General features: G+C 40.1%; 1 protein-coding gene across 1 annotated transcript; it reads left to right on the forward strand.

Moving 5' to 3' along the window:
• The first annotated feature begins 9605 nt into the window (after window positions 1-9605).
• On the forward strand, window positions 9606-12601 carry kcnj1a.1 (potassium inwardly rectifying channel subfamily J member 1a, tandem duplicate 1). Its single transcript, XM_015952020.3, has 2 exons — window positions 9606-9684; window positions 10926-12601. Exon 2 carries the CDS (start codon window positions 10944-10946, stop codon window positions 12063-12065), a length of 1122 nt encoding a protein of 373 aa, XP_015807506.1. The 5' UTR covers window positions 9606-9684; window positions 10926-10943; the 3' UTR covers window positions 12066-12601.
• The last annotated feature ends 3925 nt before the right edge of the window (window positions 12602-16526 follow it).

Here is a 16526-nt window from a genome sequence, read left to right on the forward strand (position 1 = left end):
TACTGATTAGGCAAAAACCGAAAGTTGGGGTATACCACTATATGTTACTCTAAGTACAGTTAGGTGTTTGTAAAAGATAAAAGCCTCTCAGACATGTGAGCTTGCATGTTTTAAGTTTCCAGCTGACCGTAGGTGTGAGCTCATGAGTGCCCTGTGATGGACTGGTGATCCGTCCAGACGCTGCTCTCACTTTGGACCTGCTGAAACAGTCTCCTGTGACCCATCAGAAGATAAAACAAATAAAAAACGAAAGAATCATTATGGAAGTGTGAAACATCTACAGTCCGTTGCTGTTTCTGCACATTAAAACAGCAGCAAACAAAAGCTTGAGACAACAAAACAGCACTCAGAGAAAAGTGTTTTACTACTTAGCCCAAATAACTCCGGATCACGTGTCAAGCTTGTTTTATAAAGCAGAGGTTATTCGTAAATTGCTCTGAGCATATGTTTTTCATTTAAATTATATCAGCCAGGGGCAGGTTTCCAGAGTTATATTCCACAATAAACTGGAAAGTCTTTACTGCTGTAAATTTATTACTGCGGCTCACATCTTTGTGTGCAACTGGAGATGAGTAAGAGGTGTGTAAATGTGAACATGAGTGTGTTCATTCATGCTAACGTCATCAGGGCTCTGTATCTGCTTTATATTTTAAATGAAGTGAGCAGATGGCTCTGATCCTGGCCTTGACACAGCGACACTGTGTGGAGGAAGGAGGAAGATTAGCGAGCGTCACCTGGCAACAAACAGAAACTTCCAAGTGCAAAGAGGAAATGTGAAGTGACCAGAGCAACGGCCTTTCTACACCCCAGTAAGACATCCGTGATTAAACTACACAAGCATCTTCACACCTTCCTAAAATCAAGAGCTTATTTCAAACGTTTACTTATGTTAGTTTAAATATCTATCACTTGAAGGGATTTTAGGTGAGTTTAATGTGTGTTTATTGAAAAAAGCTTATAATAATCATTGATTTTTCCTGTGAAGAAACAGAGTTTATTATCTGGACTGAAGAGCTAACTGCTAGGACAAACAAAGTCATGACCAAAGCGCATGCTATTGCTTCAAAACAGCTCAAATCCCCTGAATTTCACAGTTGTTTGCTCAAATATAAACCTGCATAAACCGCCCTGAGATATTACCAAACTGCCATATTCGATCCTCTGAAGAAAAGATTTAACTTTTGCAGTTTTTCTTTCCCTCTAGTGGCGTAAATGTTTGTAAAATAACAGTTGTTAGAAATGCTATGATATTTTCAATTCAAGAGCTGTTTGTAAGTAGCAAAAATCGTCTTGGGTCTAGGCAATAAACCATTAGCTCATCAGCTTCTATGACAGGGGTGTCAAACGCACATTCACACTGGGCCGAAATGAAAAACTGGGACAAAGTCAAACTTATTATTTACTGAAAAAGTGATGGCAAACGTGCACATTTTCCTTCATCTACAGATATGTGTTGTTGAACCTTTTCATATGGAAACAAGCTTATTTTTGCAGTAACACTGAACGTGGAATAACCAAATAACACATGAGCAAGTACATTTTAAATAAAACGCGTCAGTGGTCTTTATCGCTTATGTTTCACTTTTTATTTTTTTATTCATTAAATTGTATACACACACACACACACACACACACACACACACACACGCACGCACGCACGCACGCACACACACACACACACACACACACACAGCACTTTTAACATATTTAGAATCTCTGAAGCATTTATGTTTTCTTGTTGTTTACTCTTTATTCCTATTTTTACTCTCCATTTTTGTTCCTGTAATGAATGTTATTGCTGCTGTGACACGCTTTCCCCACTTAGGGACAATAGCAGGATTTCTATTCTATTCTTCTATCTGTAATCGTTCCAGGTCCTGTTTTAAAGTAGGTTAAAAATTTTTTACAGGCCAACAACAATAACAAAAAAACAAACAAAACAAAAACAGCAATTATCTTAAATGAAGATGCAATATCTCACCTATTAACTTCCATGTTTTGGAGCAGAAAAAGTGCATAAAAACACAATATTTCAAGCTCAGTTTGCTCTATTCTGATTTACTGTGATATTCACCTGCTCCAGCAGGACACCTGCATCTCTGGGGTTAAGCTCTGATGAAGGAGTTCATCAGTGAGACTCCTGTGTTGTTCTGTTTATCTTTATCACAGACAACAATTGCTCACAGCTGAACATGAAGAGCTTTTGAGCAGCTCGACCACACAGTTGGTTAGTGTGTCGAGGAGGAAAAATAAGAACGACAGCAGCCACAGACAGGGTGTGTTCGAATCCACAGGAAGGATGCTTATGAGTACGGGTCCTCGCCGGTCTAGCAAGGCCGGGTCCTTTAAGACTGCTAAAACCGGAAGTCAGCGGCTCAGAATTCGGACAGTCTAGCCTTCACCTCTACGGTGACCCGTAGGTCCCGTCACAGCCGTGGCGGCAGCTACACGCAAAGGAAACATGCTAAAGCTAGCAAAAATGGAGCAGGAATATTAAGGGGCTAGAGCAGCTTCACGTCCATCAGCAGCGTTTGTTCACAACCGTTTTAGGTAAAGTAACTTTGTTTATTCTAGAAGCTTTCAGGACTTACATGTTAACTTTAGATGGTTTCATGTATGTTTTAAGCTACAGAATGAACTTGTTAAACATACACAACACATTACTACAGAGTATTAACATGTAGGTAATTAATATAAACCAAATGCATTATAAATGATAAATGCAGTAGGATGTTTTCTAATGTAAATTAGACCTTAGAACTTATTTTGCATCAAATGAGGGTAAAATGCTTTAAAAAACAGGCTTTTTAATAAAATAGCATTGAAGTGTTTTCAATGTGCATTTTTATTCAACTTAAGCCTAATAATGATTAGATCTGTCTTAAAAATGTAAATTCTCTGTAGTTTTCCCTGCTGCTTTTCTTTAAACTGAACAGAATCAGTGTACTGCAGGTTATGTTTTGTTTTACATTTTTCTATTAACAAAACCTCTTTTTTGATCTATTACAGGTCAGCATGCACTGTGCTGCACATCTGCCTCTGTGCTGGTGAAGTTGTGGGTCTGGATGATGAGCCTGGGGAAGATGTGTGGAGGAGGTCAGTGGTGCTCTGTCCTGGAGGAGGTACCAGCAGACCACCACTACTGTTAACAGGCAAGTCATTCACAGAGATGTAACAGCTGTCGTCTGAGCCAGCCCAGCAGTCCTTGTAGATGGACGATGGAGTGGACAGTGAGAGGAAGGGTCCCAAAGCTCTCTCTGCAGACCGTCCTGTATGATGTTCCTCTGACCAGAAACGTCCAGCCACAGGTCTGCTCCAGCCCTCCATCCACGTCTGGATCCTCCTGCAGCAGATCCAGCTGCACTGTTAAAGACTTCCTGCTCACTCAGTTTAAATAAATGATCCAGGAAGAGTCAGTCAGGTTAATCCTGCTTTAACCGTACATAACTGGTCCATACTGGTTTTGATCTGTAAATAAGTGTAACCTATTATAAATAATCTTGTCTCCTTACCATCTTTTCAATTTCTGCTCATGTAACATGTTCAAAAACATCTGTAAAAATAAAATTGGTGATAAAATCAATGACCAGAAAGAGTTATCAGTTAGTATTTGTTTTAATAAACGTGTTCAAATATCAAACAGCTAAATAACATTAACATGATGACAGTAGAAGGCCTCTCTCCCAGGATGACCCAACAGGTAAAGCCTCTCCTGACCCTGGACACCTGCAGTCCTACAGAGAAAATCAGAGACCAGGTAACAAAAAGGCAATAAACACATTTTTACATTTATCCACATGAGAAGATAAAACTTTTATTCTTCACACAAACTTTTTACTTCATTATAACGTGTCAGCTGTGTAAATCCCTGAATGTAAAACTACTTTTCACAGCAGAACTTCTGTGGTTGTGTGTAAACAGCTTCACTCTTCACCTCTAAGCTTAATAAAAACGCTTCTTTGCTCCGTTGTCCTTAAAACAAATGACAAGTTTAATTCACTACACCCACACACACACACACACACACAACCGGAAATAATTATGGGATGCACGATACAAACACGTTCTGGATGATTTCTGCCTAAAATGTAATTTAAAGAACAACTATACAAACGAAAATGTCTATAAACTGAACCTCTTTAAGCTCTTTAGTTTTCTACGGCTAGTTTTTAACAAACTTACGTTTAAAACTTCGTAGCTCTGTCATGTTCCTGCTCCTGCCAGGCCCCGTTTCCATAGCAACCCAAGTCAGTACCTCATCACCTTCATGCATCACACCTGGCTCCCTCCTGTCACCTCCAGCCAAACCCTGTTTCCACAGCAACCTAACCTACACCTCATCAGCTCATCACACACAGCTGCTCCTCCTGCTATATAACTCCCAGCCTGCTCTCCAACCAGTGCCAACTTATTGAACACTCCACGGATCCGATCCTCTGACCTGCCTGCTCCTCGTGCCCTCATTGGATTACCGCCTTGCTCCCGACCACGTCTTTGGATTTCCCCTATTGGAGTTACTGCCTCTCTGACCTCCTGGCCACGACCCTGCTCAGTCCTCGACCACGTCTCCGGATTCCCCTGTCGGATAGTCAGCCTCTCAGATCTCCTGGTGACGACCGCCTGTCTTCTGACCTAGCCTCTGCCTCTCCCGTCATCGCCCCTTTTCCCTCTTTAATAAACATTCTTAAACGTGTCATTCTGTGTTGGGTGTTTTTACGGGTCCGCCAGTTTGAGTACATTACAAGCTCTCCCCATTTTCTCCTGTTAAATCCACAGCCTGTGCGCAAAGCATGCTGGGATAGCCTTGTTCTGTGAGGATACAACAGACCCATCCTCGAAATGTGGGTGGAGCGAGGACATGTTTGAGGACGCGAGAATGAGTATTCTTGGAATTCGGACAGTACTCGTCGCTGCGCTGTGACGTCATCGACCTCAAAATGCACTCTTACAAGCATCCTTCCCGTGGATTCGGACACACCCAGAGTCATACTGACTTGAGCGTGTAGCTAAACTGAAGTTAAATCATCTCGGTCTGGAAGTTAGTTGGTTGATGTGCTTTCTCTTTCAGGAACAAACTGATTCCTGAGCTCAGATGTTGGCAAATAGCTGAATAAACTCGGCGCTGAGGAAGAGGAGTGTTTTCAGTTTGTCTGAGATTGAGGAGGTTAACGCTGCAGATGCCAAGTAGTAGCGTGGATGCTAATGAATGTAAACAGAGAGGAGGGACTGCAAAGCACTGTGGGATTTGTAGTCTTTGTGGCAAAATCGGCTGGAGGGACACTTTTAATAAATATTTGATATTTGATCTCACGGGCCAAATAAAATTAGACCGTGAGCCAAAATGGGCCAAGGGCCTGAGTTTGCCACCTGTGATCCATGAAAATAAAAAGCTATTTCTCCAAACTGAGGCTACCTAAGAAGCTTAGAAAACGGCTGGTTTTGATAGTTACACACACACACACACACACACACACACTAAAAATTGCACCATTTTCAATTTAAAATCCAACAAAACCCATTTAGTTTTTAGCTAACTCCATACCAGCTTTAGCTTAACACACCGATTTGAATGATAATGAATTGGTTTACAAAGAAATACAAAAAGGCCTTCAAAGGCAATGTCCAAGGAGAGCACGAAGGAACCCTCCTGACATCTTTAACACATTTGTTAATCTGTGATGTCCATCGGCACAGAATGTTGATGTCAAACAAACGGGCATCCTCACTTTAGGAGTGTCTTCCTCCAAACGCTTTGTGTTCAAAACAAATTGTGCAAAGAACTGCTGACAGGTTGTGTTCTGAGAGACTGAATCTTGTACCGTGTCATCCCTGGAGGCCAAAACATTAGGACATCTCTAGAATGCAATATTGTAGCCCCGGGGTATGGAACACGTGAGAGGTTTTATGTGCAAGTTTAAGGACTTATCTTCTCTTTTACCTGTGCTCTGCTTTTGTCTGCAGGGGGATGCAGCTAGATCATCATCAGGACCAATGCATCCTGGAGTTTAGTCTTAGATTTCAGATTTCAGATTTATTGGCCCAGTAAAATTACATTTACAAGGAATTTGGCTTTGGTTGATGTTTGCTCTCTAAAACATACAACAACCACAATAAATGAGAATAAATATACCTAAAAACATATAAGAACATGTACACCCACACACATGTTCATTTACACACACACATATACAGTACAGCTGCACAAAGATCTTTTATTGTTTAAGTCTCAATAAAGCAGAAGAAGAAAGGGTAAAATTGTATATGATACATTACCTGTTCAGTACATGCAGCCTTTTAAAATATAAGTAAATGGGATCAGTCAAGTGGAGCAGGAGTTACATGGTTTTTTGTGCTTTTGCAACTTGGCGTCGATTTCCGACTTACAGAAGAGGAATGCGGCTCATTGCTCATGTGGGACTGACATTACTGCTGCACAGAGGCAGGGTGGAAGAGAATAGAATGAATAAAGGAAGTGATATGAAGCGTTTAAAGAGGGGTTAGTATTTCCTTTCCCCTTCACTGACTTAATTATTCAGGCTATGTGGCTGCTTAATCAGGCTGAAGTCCTCTGAGTGGCGACTCTGTGACAGCGAGTGGAGATCTTAATTTGACCTGAGAGTCAAAAGTGAGCCGTGTCTATGAACACATTAATTCACAAAGGGGAACGAGATGTCAAGCATCACTGAGATGATGGATTCCATCAATTAGAAACTAATTTCAAACGTCCTGCAAACCTTAACGATGCCGTTTCATACTTCATTGTTGGTTCTTTTTAAAACACAGTAGCGGTTTCGTTTTTACTGTGCTGCTGACAGTTTCGTTCGCGGCTGCGAACTTCCTCAGAGCTGACGATGATGTTGTTTCATAGCTGAGGATGAGTTCAGAGAGTGTATCACAAACCTTGTCAACATGAAAACATGGAGGTGTTTCTGAGCTCAAAAAGGTAGCGGACATTATGACAACGTTCTGAACTGGAAATTTCCATCAGATCCTGCCGCACTAGGCATTTAACAGTTTACCTGCAGGCCTGAAAGTTGCAGTCCCCACCTTCTGCTGGAATTCACATCAACACTGAATGCACGGACCTTCAAGGTCATCACAGCCTGTTTTATTCCTTCATGCCTAAAAGCAGTTGATAAAAAAAGTCAGCTAAGAGCAAATGAACCTGCAAGAAATGATTTGTAGCTTTGGCCGGCGTTATGATAGGAGCTAAATACTTTACAAGCACTCTGCACAGCTCCTGGATTGCAGTGCTTGGCATTTAGAGTGCTGCCATTTTTACTCTAGCAAAGATGGAGATGAAATATGAATGTTCAGAGGTAGGATGGCCCAGCAAAATGGTACACCCCCTCTGTCTCACAAGAACATATTCGTACATCATCACTGTCTTTGAGATGGCTGTTGAGTTCACTCTATTGTACACACAATTGAATGTGCTGTTGTTGTGAATGATTAAAATGTAGGTTTAGGCTAAGAACTTAAGAGAAAATAATACACTTAGTAAACTAACCCATTGATAATCAATGGCACCTGCAAATAGGACAACATGAAAAAATACAGTTTAAATGATTGAAGTACAAGTGAAGTTGAAGGACTTGAGCCTGAAAGATGAAAACAGGGTTTGAGCATTATAAATTATTCACATATTTTTTATCATAAAATTAATTGAATAATAAATATTAGGAATATTATTCACTGCTTATTAAAGACGGAATGAAATTTCCCCTAAAAGCTTCACCCTAGTTTCATTACTTGCTTTGTTAGTTCCTCTTTTAAAATGTAGCTCGGCAGCAAGGCTCTAGCGAGTTGGGCCTACCAGCCTCGTTGATCTCAGCCAGGCCCAGGGATTTGGGGAAAGCCCTAACCCTAACTTCTTATTTTTTCCTTTCTGGTATTTTTTAGGCCTAAACTGAAGAATAATTCCAGGCCACTTGGTCTTCTGCAAATGTTTACTTGATAGGCTTCAGTTTCAGCGTTTTCATTGACCTGCTCAGGTCAACAGACAACATCAGTCTATAATCTCATAAAGATTGATTGAATAGGGTTAGGGTTAGGGACAACTGAGGTTGTCAAGTAAAGCCCATATCATCAGAAGAACATCTTTACCATCAGAAAAGGAAACACTGTCCTGATCTAGAGTTATTCAGCACAAATCCTCTACTAAAATGTATTTTAGAAAAAAATAATTATAAAAGAGGTCCCAAAACAACAAGATCCTTTCCTAAACCACGTGAGGCACGGCTCCTAATAAAAGTTTTAGTTTGGTCAATAAAAAGTTGCAAAGGATCATGAGGTCAGAGCAGATGACCCGAAGGCCTGATTCTGTTACAGAAACTGGAGCTGCTAATTTATGCTCATAAAACTTCTGATCTATTCTATCAAACATGTTCCTACATTTATTCATAACAAAAAGATGTTAAACCATTCAATTTCAGTTGGTTTTTATTTTACTGGTAATGGCCTGAGTGAAACCAACCAACCAACCCAACAGTTAGCATATGCAATCAGGTGGCTATTCATTGGCCCTTTGTTTAAAATAAAAGGAGTAAAACAAAGCAGTTTGTGTAAAGATGGAGTTGATTCAACATGGAAATAAATAAATATAGAAAAAAAATAACTATCCTGAAAACCAAATGATCACCATTCTTCACCAGAGTAAACTAATAATAAAATAAGAATAATATTAATTTAAAAAACAATACAAGAAAAATTAGACCTGTCAAATCTTTGTCAACATAATTAAATCAAATTAATATGCTGCACTCACTGCTAGAACAAACATTACACAGCACATCTCGCTTTTTATAGGATTCATTTTGAAAAGCAAATCCCCTAACAATTTACAACTTTAAATCCCCTCATGATCCAAACGTCTGCAGGCCATTCATTGATTTGGTTTCTGAAAAAAAAAACCTAAGCGCTGCTTCTTTTTCATCTTTACAGCATCTGTTGTCCCATCTTAAACCCAAGGAGGATAAGGTTCATTACTTAGATAAATAGAATGCTACTTTTGAAACAAAGATTTGGTAAATTAATGAATAAATAAGAAATGCGTTAAAATGCATTAAGAGATTCGACTCATGTTCTCTTTGACAAAAGTTGCACCTTTTGTCCATTTGTGGGTCAAATAATCTATAGCCTAAAATAGCCAGGAACCGAATTAGCCTTCTCCAGAACATGCCATTGAGAGTCAAAGGCAGAGTGTGCGTGCATAAGAACTGACAGTTCCAGTCCATTTGACATTGAGACACAGCCCACTAATGTCATGTACGGATACAGCACATTCTAGCCTTGCATTGACATTGTCAACACAAGCTTGTCTTCCGTCTCTTAGAGCAAGTGCAGCCGCATCAAAACTCTCAATCAAACAAGAAACAACCAACTCGGTTCATAGTCGACTGACAGAGGTCAGTTTGGTCCTTGGGTGCCAGGTGTTTGTGGACACAACAAAAATTATTTTTGAGCCAAAAAAGGGCATGAAAGAAGGCGGAGGGTTGCCTGATGCATCTGTGGGCGTGAACATCACCTGGAAGACTGAAGAACATCAACAGACAGAAAGTATAAATACACTCAAATACCAGTCACCAGACAGAAGAGGACACACCTCTACTTCATCTGATCATTTTCCAGCTGAGAAGACAGCTGCCCGTCCGCCTTTGGAGATTTCGCAAACATTTCTGTTTGGTGAGTTCAGACTTTAAAATAAAAATTTCACTTTTTAAATCATTCAGTTTCACAATTTATGTAATCTAAACATTTGTTTATCTGATTTGGCTTCTGCTGTACTTATTTGTAAAATGACAGGAAAAATGAAACCACCCAAAAAATATAAAAGTAAAAATTTATAACTGTTAAAACTTCACAGCACTGTAGGCACCATTGTAAACATTCTGGGATCACAATGACCCAGAGATTATGGATTACAGTTTTGAGATTTCAACCGAAACACATTTAAAAATGTCATGTGACTCAATAAAGGAATGCGCAGAAAGAAAATACAGAAACAAGTGTCTGGTATAGTTGCTGATTTACTTTGATTATTCAATGAAACGAGGGCACTGAGCATAATTTATACTGAGATTACTTACAATCTAAGATATCAGTGCATCACCTTACAACCGTCTCATCTGATGCTCCTTCCTTTGTAAATGTAATTTTCCAGTGAAAAGCAATAATTTAAAGTCACTTACCATGCATGTTTAAAATCCCTAAGTACCTGAAATTATTTGACTGCAGACCTTGTTACTGCATGAGTTCCTGCTGACCTAATGAATAGGTGTGGGATGACTAGTTCCAGCACTTAGGGGATTAAGGTGTGCAAATAATTTTGCTGCGCGACTATCTGATTTTGTTTAGCAAAATTACAAGTTGTGTATTTGAGGTTTGCCAACAAGGAGAAAAAGATTAAACTCCCTGCACCGATCATTTTTAGGACTTCTCATTGGCGTTTACGCATAACATAATCTGAATGGGAGTTTGCTTGCCTTTGCAAGAACAGGGCTTCTACTTAAACCTGTGCCACCAGTACTGCTAGTCACCATCTATTAAGCAGCACATCTTTGACAAGTACAAGCTGTATTAAAGCTGGGGACTGTTATCTCTGTGCAACGCCAGAGCATGAACAAATAATTATTTTGTCTTCATTATATCAAGACCTCCAAATAGTTTTTCTGTGAGGTCATATACGCAAAACATTTAAGTCAAAGTGCTTTAAGTGCTGCAGTGCGACACAGTGTGGATTAGGGTAAACTTTAAATGGGGCAGCGATGCATGAACCCTTAGACTCTGTGCATTAACAGAATACAGCAAACGTTTATCGTGCATTTGAGTTAATAAAAAGTTGGAATTTTATTGTTCTTGCTTATACAGCACTGGAGTGGCAAAATTTCCATCATGTCCTTACATCTTATGTTATTATCTTACAGACTGTTGACTTGTGGAAAATGATGAGCTCCTTAAATCAACGAATCAGAGACTACATGGTTGACAGAAGGAGACAGAAGACCAGACTAGTCACCAAAGATGGCCGCTGTAATATTGAGTATGGAAACATCAAGTACAGCACACACTTTGCCTTCCTGGCTGACTTCTGGACCACCTTTGTAGAGATCCGATGGCGTTATGTCCTCTTCTTCTTCAGTGCATCTTTCAGTCTAAGCTGGTTTCTCTTTAGCCTGGTGTGGTATGCGATTGCCCGCAATAATGGAGATCTAACATGGCAAAACCCCTCAGCAGATCACATCCCGTGTATCGTCAATGTTTATGGACTCACCTCAGCATTCCTTTACTCACTTGAAACCCAGACAACAATTGGGTATGGTGCAAGATGGATCACGCCTAAATGTCCAGGTGGTGTGGCCCTCATTGTCATCCAGTCCATCGTTGGTGCACTTATCAACTCTTTCATGTGTGGAGTCATCCTGTCCAAGATCTCCTTACCTAAGAAGAGAGCTAAAACCATCACTTTCACTGAGATGGCTGTCATCTCCCCCAAAAATGGTTCTCTTTGCCTGTCAATCCGAGTGGCAAATCTGCGGAAAACCCTGATGATTGGGAGCCAGATTTATGGCAAATTATTGAGAACAACGACCACCCAAGATGGTGAGACGATCATCATGGATCAGGTAAACATCGACTTTATTGTAGACGCTGGGAAGGATAACCTCTTCTTCGTCTGCCCTCTCACATTGTACCATGTCATCAACAAGAGCAGCCCCTTCTTTGAGATGGCAGTAGACACTCTACAAAACCAAGACTTTGAGCTGGTGGTCTTCCTAGATGGCACAGCAGAGTCCACAAGCTCCTCCTGCCAAGTGCGAACCTCCTTCATTCCTCGTGAGATAATGTGGGGCTACAACTTCTTGCCTATCATCTCCAAGAGTAAAGAGGGCAAGTATAGAGTAGATTTCTCCAACTTCTCCAAGGTAGTGCCAGTGGCGACTGCACACTGTGCTTACTGTTACCACAACATCAAAGGTCACCATCTTCATTCCAGAAATGGCCAAGACAATCCAGGCTTTGAGGTGATTGAAATTGACAGCCCGCTTGACATCACCAAGATGTGAGGCTCTTACAGTCCACAAACTGACACTGTTGGTGGAACGAGCTTCTCATAAATTGACTCCTCCATAGCAGCCCTGAAGGGTTAGCCCTCTGTGGAATTCGCAATGTCATGATTTCACACATGAAGCAATATTCCAACTCAACTGATATTCTTTCAGACTGAACAAGGATAAGAAAGACTTATGTGGGACCAGGGGCGTTGAATGTATTTGTATGTTAAACCACACCTGCCATTGTCTACGGACATTAAAAGCTGTTCTCAGAATAATGGCCAGGTCACATTAGGATAAAGTTACAAGAACAGAAAGTTTTCTATGTCATGTGCCAAGAGATTAAAAATGGTGCTAATTGTTTTGTTAGTTATCTGGTCAATATTTTGTGAAGATACATTTTTAGAAACTTTGACTTGAACAACCATGCTGAACTAAGCAGGTACTTCCGCACTGGCTGACTACCGGACTTTTAGGCCAGTTTTTTTTATAAATGTGAGTTGTGTAGTTGTGGTTTTCTTCTTGAATTGTGGTATTTGAGAAAATGGTGCTCTCAAACGTGTATTTTGGCTGCATGCAGCACTGACTTTATTATGAACAAGATTTGTAATTTTTTTAAGTGATATAAGGGATAAGAAGAAATAAAAGCTTTTTTGCCCTCAATAATATCTGTCGAGTTATTTTTCACGTTGGGTGACATAATGGCTCTGTGATTAAAAAAGGTCAAAGCAACAGAAGGACAGGTACCTCATACTGGCTTTAGGTGTACACACAACAATGTTGTGACAACGAAATGGAATCGAAACCTAACAGAAGAGAAGACAGATGAAAGCTGTCAACCATACTGTCCATCATTTAGATGGCATGCTTGAACAGGAAGCTTGGACTATCTGTTTGGAGTAAAACAAGAAAATAATGGATTCTTCTATGAAGATCTTACAGGTAGCACAAAGAAAAACAATCACCTCAAAAATTAATGTCCACACTTGGTCCTTGGGATCTATTATCATTCATGTTTCCCTGTTATCAAATACCTTATTTGATATTTAGCACACATTCAAGCTATGCAGCACTCTACTAATTACCCAGTGATTAAAATCATGTTTGCTGGAACAGAAAAACTTTTAAAATTTCCAGGATTGTTGTCCCCAAGGATCTGGGTTTGACATTTCTGGCCTAGAAGCTCTCTCAACTACATAAGGTTTCAGTATGAGGTTGAGTCTGCAGCCAACAGTGTCTAATAAAGATTGCTGAAGCATAATGTAAGCCAGTGAGCCATTCTGCCTGACTTAAATAACGGCCCAAATAACAAGGGATGGCTTTTAAATTTGATGGCAATTTGATGACCCTGGAGGCCTATGAACAACCAACTCTAAGATCTTAGGTGTGCCTTTCAACTCAAAGCAAAGATACTCAAAAGAGTCAAAATCACCACACACACAAGCTGTTTACATAAAAATTAGTCTTTACAAATAGCAGCTACACCACCACCTCTCCTGCCAGATCGAACTACGTTTATTGATGTGACATTTGGTGGTGTGGATACTATGAGAACTGGTGCACTGTTTTTAGCGTTTAACCAAGTTTCAGAAGAAAGCATAAAATCAAAATTATAAGCAGAGTTAAAATAATTTACTACAGAGCAAACTGAGCAAGTGGTAGAGTTGTGTTGCTGTTAGTCAATCAGAGGTTATCGGTAAATGACACCAACACTCCCAAGACTCTGATAAGAGGGGAACTGGAAAAGGCTGCAGGAAGCAAAGAAACACTTTGGTGAAATATGGGAAAGTGTGGGTTTCTCCACCCTAGCTGCGACAGTTCTCTCTTGTTGTGTTTTGGTGTAGCACATTTGGTACCACATCAGATCTGGATGCGAAAAAAGGGCAGCGACAATGTACCTGTTACTAGTGTAAAGGCCTTAGAACCATTCAGAACTGAGCTGAACCAGGCTGAGTAGGTGCTAATAGAAAAGGAACAGAAATGGATAGGAAATAGAGTGAATTAATGACCAACTAGTTGTGTGTCATCAATACATAAAATAAAGATACTGATTTCCAACTATCACTTGTTTCTTTTTCTCTTCGCAATTGCATTAAAATGACAATACACATTATAAAATATATTATATAGACAAGTATATGATTATTGTAATGTGTAATATTATTTAATCAGCAGTGCTATTATTCTTTTCATGTCTGTTTTGAAATAGAAACAAATCATCGTGAATTTCTTTTTTTAATGCAATGATCATGTTGCATTTTTGCTTAAAGTTATCATACAAGCACATGTCCAAGCTAATCTTTCACCTTGTAATGTTTCAACAAAAATACAGGGCTGGGAATTTGAGGTCAAAACTGGTGTTTTTATATTGAGTTGCTGCAGAACAGTCACACGTTAGTTAGCATGTCATTTATTGTCATCTTAACATTGTTTTCACATTTCAATCAGTAAAAATAACTGGTCACAAGACTTGCTTTTGTAGGTCAGAGGTAAACATTTAGTAAAACAATAAACAGACAAGTGAATCGAAATATTATTGGGTGTAACACAAACCTTAAGCTTGTTGGTCTCAGGATTAGATACTGCAGATTCTAAGTGAAGCATGTAAAAAATATTAGACCCTTGTGACAGATGGCTCTGCTGCGGATGTGTTGTGTCAAAGTTATTTATTAAATGAAAAAAATCAAACTTTCTGATAAGACATACCGTAAATCCTCTAATACAGGCCCAGGCCTTTATTTGACTCAAGCTCATCAAGCTCCAGGCCTTTATTGGAAGGAGGGCCAGTATTAGAGCCAGGCCTCTATTTCTATTTGAGCAAAATGAACTAATGGTTCGCTGGAGTTTTTGACAATTAAAATTGCGCCCACATTTTCAAAGTTAAACACATTTCTTTTAACAACTGTAGTTCCTGCTTCAGCCCTCTCCCCCCTCCCCCTGCGCAGCGGCCGCAAACTCACTGATGCGCCTGCAGCCTCTCAGAGTTCCTGCTGCTCTAAACATTAAAATAATTATTTCATTTTCTTTTCCTCACTTCTGATTACCTTCAATGGTGTCTGTTTGTTGCAACCACCAGGTAAAAAAACTAACTTGTTTTAATTTGTCTATTTTTCTGTCCTGCCTGTTTATTATCTTCCTGCATCTCCTCTCAATCCTAAAGAAAAACTGCTACCTGGGTTCATACATATTCACCTTATGAGTTACCTTTGAATTGCAGTTCTAAAAGATCTACCGACCGCAAAAACAGCGGAGTGCTCGCTGCTTGCCGGCCGCATCAGTGATCGGTGCGTCACCGGATGACAAGGTGATGCGTCCCGCTCCACAGCGAAACGCATCAGGCGCAAATAAAAGACAGAAAACATCAAAGGAAATGAACCGACATGAACGATCACATGTTAAATAATTTTTTGAGGTGGCGACACCTGATTTTTACTGTGGCCGTGCTCAGGAGGCAGATGTACTGACCGCAAAAACAGCGGATTGCTCCCTGCTTGGCGGCCGCATCGGTGAGTGGGAGGACAAGGTGATGTGTCCCGCTCCACAGCAGCGAAACACATCAGGCGCAAATAAAAGACAGAAAACCTTAAAGGAAATTAAACGACATGAATGATCGCGTGTCAGTACCGACGCTCTGGCATAGCGCGGTCCCCCCCCCCCCAGCGCAGGAGCTTGTCACCTGCTGACAGCAGGCTGCTGTCTTTTCCGAGGGCTGCCTCTTGCCGATCATTGTCACGTGACAGCGACTAGTCGACGACAGGCATAAAAAGTCACTATAGTGAAGGCGACGAGTTCATACGACCCCTGCTACTGCTCCCCAGAGTGTTCTGCAGCATAATCAGCACGTTCTCTTTGAACTTGATATCAAATGTTCGCCTCCTCATCGTCTCCGCACGGTTAAAGTTACCCTCGTGGTCTATCACTGGCAAATCAAAAGTGAGACGATGACACAACCGCCCCCCGTACTTGCTTGTTACCACATTCCACCCGGCCACAATAAGAGACCGACCATTATTCACCTCCGCCGACTCCGACACCGGCCAAAATTGGAGACCCGGCCTTTAATTGAATACCGGCCTGTATTAGAGGATTTACGACAAACCTATTATTAGCAATTGCTTAAAGAACTCAAGTTGAAAAGAAACTAACTTAGCAAAGAGTTATAAACAAAAGTTATTTTTAAAATAAAATATTCAAGCATTCATCTGTGTTCTTGCAGATGTTTGCAGGCAGGCAGCAACACGTAACTGAAGAGGTAAAAACATTTATTTTGTCACATTTTCCTTTACAAAAGCCATTTTCCAAAATGTTTTACTTCATACAATGCAGGAAATAAAATAATGATAATAATAATAATAATACACTGCTTAATTGGTTATACACAAATATAACACATTTGATATCCAAAATACATTGCCTATATGAAGTAGCACAGATCCCTTTTCATTGATAATGCTTTTGAAACATGAATGTTGT

The sequence above is a fragment of the Nothobranchius furzeri genome, chromosome 13, assembly GCF_043380555.1.
Source record: "Nothobranchius furzeri strain GRZ-AD chromosome 13, NfurGRZ-RIMD1, whole genome shotgun sequence".
In the NCBI taxonomy this organism is placed as follows: Eukaryota; Metazoa; Chordata; class Actinopteri; order Cyprinodontiformes; family Nothobranchiidae; genus Nothobranchius; species Nothobranchius furzeri.

Bases quoted from the DNA above. Each gene is read 5' to 3' on its own strand.
- kcnj1a.1 (XM_015952020.3), top strand. From the start codon at position 10,944: ATGATGAGCTCCTTAAATCAACGAATCAGAGACTACATGGTTGACAGA.